This window comes from Diachasma alloeum, unplaced genomic scaffold (genome assembly GCF_001412515.2).
Source record: "Diachasma alloeum isolate Michigan unplaced genomic scaffold, Dall2.0 Dall_scaffold_00200, whole genome shotgun sequence".
Taxonomy (NCBI): Eukaryota; Metazoa; Arthropoda; class Insecta; order Hymenoptera; family Braconidae; genus Diachasma; species Diachasma alloeum.
Window position 1 is genome coordinate 2,217 of NW_021680365.1, and position 11,191 is coordinate 13,407.

Sequence of the window (11,191 nt, forward strand, 5' to 3'; positions counted from 1 at the left end):
AGTGAAAAAACGCAATTCTGAGCCGTCCATCTGCCTATAGGGAACCCAAATTTCCTCAGGAATCGAATGGAATAGGTTTTAAGGCTCTATCTCTCATAGTTCCCGAGATAATCGCGAAAAACGAAAGCGCCAAAAAAAATTAATTTAATTCACCTTGTATAGGGTGTAGGAAGTGAAAAAACGCAATTCCGAGCCATTCATCTGCCTATAGGGACCCCAAATTTTCTCAGGAATCGAATGGAATAGGTTTTAAGGCTCTATCTCTCATAGTTTCCGAGATAATAGCGAAAAACGAAATCGCAAAAAAAATTAATTCAATTCATCTTGTATAGGGTGTAGGAAGTGAAAAAACGCAATTCTAAGCCATTCATCTGCCTGTAGTGACCCCAAATTTTCTCAGGAATCGAATGGAAATGATTTTACGGTTGATAAAAATGGAATCAGGTGATTTGATGAGAATAAAAATAATAATAATAATGAATAATTTTCGTTGGCACAAACGAGTACTAACGAGTACGAGTATTTAGAATCTATCTGTATGTTTTCCTGACGTCCCTCATACATTTAAGATTTTACAAGGGGGTAAAGTATTGAAGCGGTTGATAAATGAAATGGAAAAATATAGTACATACAAGGACTATCCATGCTGAATCCTTGCTCATGAAAATTTTTTCCGTTCCTTCATTTCCGACGCTGCGCGATTTTTCTCGCACCCCTTATTGTGATATTTTGAGCCCCAAAATATCACAATTCGCGTCTAGGGGTGTGGGGTACAAACGAAAATGAATGTGGTACATTCAGGTACTCACTGAGTACAATCGATACTATAAGAAAAAAAATCGATTTATCAAACTTCGACTGCAAGTTCACACAGCTAAAAAATATCCAAATATTGTAGAAAATCTCAGTTTCTTCTCCAATTTTCTGTGAAACCGGGAAATTTTCTCAAATTTTCGAGGATACTGGAGAATTCACTATAAAATCAGAGACTTTTCTCGAATTTTTCAGAGGATAGAAAAATGTTCTCGAATTTTCTAAAAATCCGGAAAATTTGCGCGGATTTTCTGGAAAACCAGAGAATGTTTTCCAATTTCCCACAAACCTGGTAAATTTCCTCGAATTTTCTAGAAAATCGGAGAATTTTCTTGAATTTTCTGTAAAATCGGAGAATTTTCTCGAAATTTCTAGAATAATCTGGAATTCACTAAAAATTCGCCGGATGGCGCTGGCCGGTAGGGGTGCCGCCGGAATGACCTGCACCGTGAAATAACAGACGTCTCCACGTCAAACCCCAAAGACCCCAAACACCCACTAGAAACTTTCAACACCGTTACCCAGATGAAAAATTCAATCGAATTGTCAACGAACATTGAAAGGACCACGAGCAATATTGCCACTCCCCTCCCCGTGAGCCCCGAAATATCACAATTCTCGCATTTCAATTTTCCTCAAAAGGAAAATCCTCACATTGTTAAGGAAATTGTCAGCGCCGATATATTCCGTCTCCTGTGTCAGCGGCGTCTTTTGTATAAAGCCATATACTAACGTACGGGTAAAACCCTACCCAATAAAGAGAGCAGTGGCAACGGCAATGTGAGCTTGCCACCTCTTCTTTCCTCCTTTATATTCCTTTTTCCGTTCGTATATACGAGGAACCACCAAGAGACGTTTCATTTGAATATCTTATGCTGCGGGCTTCACGTAAGAATAAGTCTCGGGGGTTGAAAATCTCACTTGTGCCTCAACCCATCGTCTCTCACTTTGGTCTCACCAAAAATTCAACCCCCCCTCCCACCTCCGTTTTCGCGCACCTACGAATGTATAGGTGTAGTGAATTTCCTCTGTACCCAGTTGCCTGCCGAGAATTTACCGCTAGAATGTCATAAATTCCGTCCTATTTCGGTTTACATAACGAAATTCGGGAGAATATGAGAATATACTGTTTGAGGAATTGACGATATCCAATGCTGCGAGATGTGTGAAGAACGGAGGGGAATTGATGATGAACATTATTGATTTGTTATTTTATTCGGCGTCTTAGGTTATTGGATGATGGCGTACACTGGTGAGAAAAATTTTAAATTTCAAATTTCACTGAGTCTTCCCATCCAAATTTTAGCGAATAAAATTGCACTATTTGACGGGTATTTTATACAGTCCTCACGAGATTCAACTGATAATTTTTGATAATTCACGGAAATTTTTTAGGAAAATTCTAGTGCTAGCACGGGAAAAGAGGCGCAAAGTGACGACCAGGAAAAAATTCCAGTGCCGGCACTAGAAATTTTATTGGGGAAAACGTGAATTTTAAAACGCCTCAAAACAAGAAAATCCTCAATTTAAGACTTTCCGAGCTTAACTTGAAATTTTTCTTCAAGTCGAGTTCTGAAAGTTTCAGATTGAGACCTTTCATGCTCTCACTTGAAGACTTTTGAAAGTTTTAACCTGAGACATTTGAAAATCTCAATTCAAGACTTTCTCACAAGTCTCAATTCAAGATCATGAATCTGAAAATAAATCTTATTCCATTCGGCTGCATCTTCATCTAAAAAATGTAGGGTACCGTTCACCTCGTCCATATAAAATCAAATTAACCATCAAATATTTCCCAAAAACCGCAGACAACTCAATATGCAGCTGAAATAGGTACTGTTACGGAGGGGAATGAATGATTACATAGTCAGAGTTCTATATTCGATGTCGATCGATAGATGAATGGCCCTCGTAGCGTCAAGGGGGTGTCTATTCAGCTCCTGTCGCCAGGCGAAGGAGTTATCGCGAGACAGAGAGAGGAATCCCCTCGACTTTGCTCTTCCCCCCCACCTCCATCCGGTGGGCGGGCGCAGGTGCTGGAAATGTTGAAGTGAGACAGTATGTAATACCGAGTGAAGAAGAGTGCGAATATATATGCGGCTAGATACAGCGAAGGCATGGGGATGCGAGCGCAGGCGCGTTGCTACCCGGCAACCGACACACCAAATATTTAACGTCCCTTTAAATACTGCTGGTGAATTCATAAACCTGGGGGGGAAAAAGAAGTGTCCAATTACGGAGATGAGAGAGGAACCGGCCAATCACGGGGATAAGGGCTTTCCGCGGTCGTTAATTATGTAACGAGACTGATGAATATTTTTTTTCGTTGAGGATATTCAAGACTGACAATTTTCTTTTCAATATCGTTCTTTTCAACAGATATTGTCGACTGTTAGAACTCTTATTGAGGATTATTTTTAGACTAGGTCATCGGCCATTTTGCAACGATTGCGAAGCGCTTGTGCATAAAGCGCAATTTTACGCACGCTCCGCGGATTTTTTGGTCTTCTTTAATTCTCGGAAGGTAGCACTCGCCGAAGGCACTTTATGTCACGGCTACGTCAAAAGTGCGACTTATTGACTTTGTTTTGCGCGCAATAAGTTGCGTATTATGACCTTATGCATTAAGCAATTACGCGATGCGATAAGTAAGGTCTAGGGCGATAAACAGGCGCCACCAGCGCCGCTGGTGGCATGTATAGAGAACGTCGCGAGTACTACGCCATGATGAGAGCTGCAATGGGCAATGGCGTTCAGTCCCGTTGACGTTGTCGTTGGTTACCAAAGAGTATTTTTTGTTAATATAAAAGAGTATTTTTTGGTAAAATAAAGTTTATCATGTTCAACAAATTGAAAGAAGTATTATATGAAAGTTGTGGAAGACAGTTTTTTATCGTTCAAATAAAGTGAATTGTGTTAAAAATGAGATGATTGTATTTCAAAATTATCTTTTCTCTTTGGAATAGTTGGGCTTTTCTTCAATAAAAAATTATCAATAAATTGTAGAAGAGAGTTCTTTTCCATTCAAATAAAATTGCTTACGGAGTTTGAATATGATTATGGGGTTTGAAAAATTATTATTTTTTATTCAGTGATATCATCATTGAAAATTCAATGAATCATTGGGTATCACTCTAGAACTTTCCAAATTGATTTCCATTTGTACAATTTTCAAAAGTATTTTCTTGTGGAAATCAAGACATAAAATGTGAAATGCAAAATCGTTCTCTCGTCCTTTGATTGTTCTGCGGGAATATAATACCTCAATCTGACGGATGACGAATTCAGGTTGATGTGATTTTGAAATTGAGTGAAAAACAAATTCGCGAGATGAGCGTAAAAATCGGTATTTGAATGCATAAAATGGAAAAACAGAGGCGTCGCGAAAGTTTCCACTCGGTTCGCCAGTTACACGAAGGCCCGTTTTCGCTTATCTCTCTTCATTTCGACCCACCGGAAAACAACCCTGTGAGGTTTTAAGTCCCTGCATTAACCTGAAGCGCACACATTTTTCTCCGTCAATGTATCCAGAGGCACAGCATTTTGCTTGCCTCCTCCGTGGCTGGGATTATAAATTATTTATACGGAGGGAGATGCATTGAGCGCGCCCGGCGTCTCGAATTATCCATTTATATGTTCTGTTTTTTATTGCTGCGGTTCATTCATTATTGCGTGAATGGTGGTGCACGAGTATCAGTGTCAACTGTTGAATTATAGAGATGTCATAAAAGGATTTATTTGGACTCACCATTGGACGCATTGGAGCTGTGGCATTGTGAGGCTGAAACAAAAATGGAAAATACGATTATCTGTTTGTTTTGAGGAACTGAAATTTGAGATTTTATTTTATTTTACAACTACAGCTGTCGCGGCTGCGCCGTTGATGTCGTTCTGTCATTGCTCATGGCGACAGTTTTCAACGCATGCTTTTCTTACTTAAGGATGTCTAGCCAAAACCCACATTATTCATCATAATTTTGATATTGTCTCATATGTCAGCTTCACGTTTGAGCCACACATTCGTAATAATCTTAATCCTCCCATCGGGGCATCCTAGTGAGAAATTAATTTCTGTAAATCACTTCTTGTAACATTACGCTTCGGGAAGAAACGTGACCGTGTGAACTTTGATCGAGATGTTGCATGGGTTAGACACTCAAGATATTGAAAAAAAACCACAAGCCATTTACTTTAGACTATGGAGAATCTATCGCCGGCGAGAACAAGTAGGGGACCGGGCCATATAGGCGTGATATCTTCGATGGATTTTCGAATTCCTCTAAAAAAAAATTTGACCGCCATTACGAGTCGAGCGACGCGACAACACCGCACAACAGCTGATCGAGGTCGGTAAAGTCGGTGACGATAATTCAGTGCTGGAAGCATATGGACATGTATAACACACACAAACATTCATCTCACTGTTACAACCCCACTACTAGCCGATTTTCCCCGATCAAAATTCGACTCTTACCATCGCAGTCACAAGTCCTCCATTATTTACGAACATTTTCTTTAATTATTGTTTTTGAAACCGAAGAAGTACGCAATAACACTTCTAATTTAATGAGAAAAATAATTTGTAACATGAATGATTTATTCAGACAATTTTATTTTTCTTTTCAACTGAGTTGTCCACTTGATAGGTCAAAAATCCTTAAGAGCATTATAAGAACTATTTTTTCGTAAAATGGAAAAATCGAGTTTGAGCGGACTCATAACCCCCGATGGGCCTGTGCCTCGCGTGCTAGACGCCCGCATTTAATTATTTATCATCTCCTAAACTGTGTAGTACAGCTAGTTGGAATTTTTTTTCAGTATCCGGGGCATGTTATGAACATTATCTATGAAAAACATGGGGACAATCGTAAGAAAAACCTGTTTTCTAAGTAGATACCTTAAATGATTTCAGGTGATATCGATTTGACTTAATCACAGAATACCCCCATGATTCCAGCTGCGAACAGCACTATTTTCCATTGAAAAATTAAATACGAGAGTTCACGTGAATGATTTTCGTTGATGTTCGTCTTCCGCTAACATTTGACATTCCGTAATTTGATATTCCATTTCGGTTATTGGAAATGCAATGGAATATTAAAGAATATGGGGAGCAGGGACATCGAGACCCAAGGCTAATGGAACCGGAGATACATTTCCACATATATCTATAATCTGAAATTTTAAAGAGCCGCGCAGACAAGATCCTCAAATGCTTTGTGTTTTGAGGGGGAGTACGACGTGGAGGGCTAGGACGAGCAAACGAGATGCTCCAGGCACTGTGTTTCCTCTATTTCCAGTCCCTTCCATTTCCTCATTGTCTCAGTTTCACAGATTTCGCCGTTGGGATGCGAGTCTAAGCTTTCAAGTGTCTTCGAGAAGTCGTTGGGTACACTGTAAAAACTTGTGTTTTCAAGACGTCTTAATTTAAGACATTCCTATCTCTAAAAGCAGAACGTTTCGTGAAGTTGTTCTATATCGAGACTTGTATTTCTTGTGATTTTGAATTGCTGTGGAATCATTCGTGTGATTTTTGTTCTCTAAAAATTAATTGTTTCCATGAATTGTTAGAGGAGATTAAGGCAAAATGGACCATTTTCCATTGTCATTAACTCGAGAATGACATGAAATGAATTAGTTATCGCTGAAAATTCAAAATTTTAATGATAAAACTCTGCTGGTTATTGGAAAAAAACCTATATTAATGAGTTTGATTTTATTCCGGAGCTTTGTTAAAATAACTGGCGATTCCACTCATCTTAACTTGCCATTTATCGTCCGAATATCGCGTACTATTTTATGTCGAGGCTGAAGTCAAAAGTGCGACAACGGTTAGGGAGGGGCGAAGCCCCCCGATGGGGGGTTGAAGGGGGCGAGGCCCCCCTACTGAAGAAAAACCAAATTATCACTGAATGAAAAATACTAATTTTTCAAACCCCATAATCATATTTAAACTCCATAATCAATGTTATTTGAATGGAAAAGAACTCTCTTCTACAATTTATTGATAATTTTTTATCGAAGAAAAGCCCAACTATTCCAAAGAGAAAAGATTATTTTTGAAACACAATCATCTCATTTTGCTTTCATTTGCTTTGAATAAACTTTATTTGATTCAAATAAATTATTTTTCTGGGTGCATGTTCCTGAAATCACTAAAATCAACGCTGTAATCACGTGAAACAGACTTCATCACCTCGAAGTCGTGGTGTCGCCCAATCATGGGGCGAGTCGCCCCCCGATATTCTGTGAAATTGAATCGACACTCTCGTCCAGTATAAAACGCATAAATACGAGTACAGGTAGACAGCGGAAAAAAAAATAAAACAACAACGAGAACGGGGAAGAGGATTCTGGCACGTGAGTACACTCTGTGATAGTGTGTACAGGGGATTTTTGGCTCGCTTGCAAAAGGTGCACCGGAACTATGAATCTCGGGGTGACCCCGGCCACGCTGAGAATTACGATCTTCTCTTATTTATTGTTATCGCCTTTTAAACCCTATTTTCTAGCCGTGTATATACGGAACATCCAGCGAGAGGGTCGAAACAAAATGCATTAAAGAATAAAGATAAATAAAAGGGAGGGGTCGATGGAGAAAAAAAAGGGTTTACAATTTAATTTCATGGATTGTTAATTGAAGTTGCTTCAAATTTTGACGGTTTTGGGGAAAATACACTATAAATTAAATGTTTTCAGTACAAATTGTTATTTTTATAATTCTTGAAATTATTATTTTATTTTTTTGGGTGACGAAAAATATAAAATATGAAGTATAAACTATATATAAAATTATATTCTTGATATTTCTATTGTTCCACAACTGAATTAGTCACTTTTTATTAATAAAATTTCCCATTTTTCTCGTGACTTGAATATAAATGAAATTATTCCCTGTAAAGACTTCAAAATTCATAAGAATTTCACAAAAATTCTGAAAATCCTCTGAATTTAATGCCATCTGACACTTGGGATAGCTTCAAAAATTAAAAGAAACTTATTCTCACCCCCCAGAATCTGCACTGAAGTGGCTGAAGTACCCTGGCAAAATTCCGAGTCCCGCAAATAAAAAATTCAAAGAAGAAAAACGCAAAAGAATACACGAAACTCGGTGGAGGAGGTATCAGATTCCCATTCAAGTTCACGCGGGTGAAGAATGGACAATGGTCCATCCGCTGGACGTGCCCCAAAGATATTTCAAGCGTGAGCGTTACGGGGAGTGACACGCAGTGTCCGCAGCAGAACTCGTCAGCGTGCGGTCATACTTTTCTGGAGCGCGATTGATGGATTTCTTTTACTGCATGAAAGGAAACCGAACTGAGGTGCATGACAAGCATGTACTCCAGATGAGAGTCTGTTCATTCAGTTCCGGTTCGGTCACGCCTCATCAATTAGCTGGAGAGCAAAAGATTGTATTCTGTGGAGGGACGTTTTTCAATATTTGGGGAGGGGATTCATCACGTGACCTGTAGATTTATAAAGAAAAAACTAGATTTATGAATCGGGTCGAGGATCGGCTCATTTCGTGAGGTTCTCGGCAGTTTGAATGGAGTTTCACTAAAAAATGTGCAAACTGCATAGCCACTTGATTTGGGTCGGACTCTATTTATTGATTCAAGTAGATTTCGCGACTCGATTCAAGTCGAGGGATACTTGACTCTTATGAAGAGTAGTATTATCAGTTTACTTGTAGAATTACAACTTAAATTTTTAAATCAAGTATCTTTCCGACTTGAATCAAGTATCAATTCGACTTGGATCAAGTATTTGTCGGCTTGAATCAAACTGTTAATGACTTGAATAAAGTTGGTACATATTACGTGACACCGGTAGATTTTTAGGGATTAATCAATCCATTGGCTTCTGTTTGAATCAAGTATTTGATGACTAGAGCGACAATTCTGCGACTTGATTCAAGTGAATTAATATTTGATTCAAGTCGAGGGATACTTGATCCTTATGAAAGAGTAGTTTTTTCAGTTTATTTGTAGAATTACAACTTAAATATTTGAATCAAGTATCTGTCGGACTTGAATCAAGCATCAATTTGATTTGGATCAAGATTTGTCGGCTTGAATCAAACTTTTAATGACTTGAATAAAGTTGGTACATATTACGTGACACCGGTAGATTTTTAGGGATTAATCAATCCATTGGCTTCTGTTTGAATCAAGTATTTGAAGACTAGAGCGATAATTCTGCGACTTGATTCAAGTGAATTGACACTTGATTCAAGTCGGAGGGATACTTGACCTTAATGAAAGAGCAGTTTTTTCAGTGTACTCGTATAATTAGAACTTGAATTGTTGAAATCAAATGTCTCTCCGACTTGACTCAAATCATAATCACTTTTTTGTGAATAAATTCAATCAACTGATCCATTAAAAAAATAAAACTTGAAGAAATACAACTCCATAAAAGTAATTCTCAATAACAATAAAAATACGATAAGTCACCAGACGTAACAAACGCAAAGAATAAAAAACTCGAGTTTTATATGGAAACTCAACTTGTGTGACGCTGAGGAGTGAGGTGACTGCACCTGATCGTTGGCCTGATTCCAGAGAATAATACTTTTCTGAGAAAAGAATAAAAAATATTTGAAATAGAATTCCAACGGTACGGTTACATCATCTCCGACGAATTGCAATGGCAACGTAGAATAAAAATATCAGATAACCCTTATCAATTCCGTGAAATTGTGATTCACAATATTCAATCCTAAAATATTAGAATGAAAAAATTCAACATACGAATTCAAATGCTGAAAAGTAACACGAGTGCAGGCTCGTAACTCATAATTTTCGTTCAATCCAGTGAAATATACTTCTTCGCTTTGCCTTTTCAATTGTACAAAACGTGAGAAGTGAAATATGCTTTTAGCTGATTGCATGTTATTTGTGAGTAACTCCAGGGTTTTGTCGGCCTTCGTGAGAGGAGCTACATCGTGAAAAAGACGTTTGAAAAGAAGTCTGCAGGTCGAATGGATCCATAAGTTTTTGAAAACGAATGAAGAGAGGTGATTGGGAAGGCCTGAGAGAAGATGAATTTTATTGTACAAGAACATTCGCAACACCTGAGGTTTTTCCGTCACTTGGGTTTCGACAGTGAAAAATGAGTCACAAAACATTTGAATCAAATAACTTTTCTATTCCTTTTATTTTTTAGAGTAATTCTTTTCTTCAGATATTAATAAAAATTTTGATAAACGAATAAATTAAAAAATGCATTTTCTCCCGCATTTTTCATAATTAAGGAGCAAAACCTTCAGATCATATTCAAAAAATTATTTCGAAAAAAATACGTTGGAGATTTTTGTTCAATTGATTTTTCGATTTAAAAAAATTAGATTCTCCACTTTTGAGTGACAGGAGATAATTATGACCTACAAAATCAGATTCCTGGGGGAAAATCGGACGGAAAATAGTATTTTTACAGTTTTTTTCTCGAAAAACGAAAAAGTTTTTTCCCCGGGGTGAACCGCTCCTTAAAACGTTTAGACTTCAAATGAGGTATTATTTTCTTCGGACTGTCAGATTTTTTTTTAATTTCATGGAAAATATGACAGTAATTCTCATGAGAGTGACATTGAATCGGATTTAGGGAAAAAATGATCATAAAATTGGAAGTTTTCGGTAGAATTCAAGAAAATTCATGAGTTTTCAGGGGAAGTGAGATGGACATTTCACAATTTGATTGAAATTTCAATGGAACATGAATATTCATAAGCAAAATGACATGAATTTGTACAATTTTTCCTTCAATTTTCTGCAATTGAACTGAAAAGTCAAGTATTTCATTGATTTTCAGATCATTCGAACAGAAAATCAATGGAATATTTAATTTTTCAATGACAAGAAATCCCGAAATTTCCTGAATTTGGCGCGGAAAATTCAGACAAAAATTTTTACCAGTGCAGTGCAATCCTCGAAAAACCTGGAAACGTAAAGGGGACATAATCCGAATAATTCAGCCATCGTCTGCCGGACATTTGAGGTCAAAATATTCAACTCGGTGTTTCATCCGATAAAATATGATGTGCATTCACTGAAAACTCACCCCTTCCGACCCAATTTCGCCCTGCATTAAGTAGAGAAAAGGATGTTGACAGAGTATAATAGATTATGTAAACACCCCAACATTCGCCGCATATCTCCAAGAATCTCGATGAAAGCAAACTTTGCAACTCCCTGCGCACATATTAAAGAGCGTATGCGGTTGCAACGCACGAGCAGTCTCTCCCGTACTTGTGAAATTGGAGGCAAATTTTTGCAGACGTTATGAGGAAGGTGAATTTCCGTAGTAAGGAAGAGCCGATGTGCAACGCTCGCAGGTTTTCTAGAATCCCCACCGTTTTCAACCCCCCCCCCCCCCCCCC

The 11,191-nt window shown here is 38.0% G+C and overlaps 1 protein-coding gene across 1 annotated transcript in view; it reads right to left on the reverse strand.

Moving 5' to 3' along the window:
• Window positions 1-4,561: 4,561 nt before the first annotated feature.
• The window catches only part of LOC107035679 (growth factor receptor-bound protein 10-like), a gene marked incomplete at its 3' end in the record, with an annotated part of 73,889 nt that continues 67,259 nt past the window's right edge, over window positions 4,562-11,191 (reverse strand). The window contains exon 7 of the mRNA XM_015253227.1: window positions 4,562-4,594. Coding sequence (XP_015108713.1) covers window positions 4,562-4,594 — 33 coding nt within the window. The remainder of the gene's footprint in view (window positions 4,595-11,191) is intronic.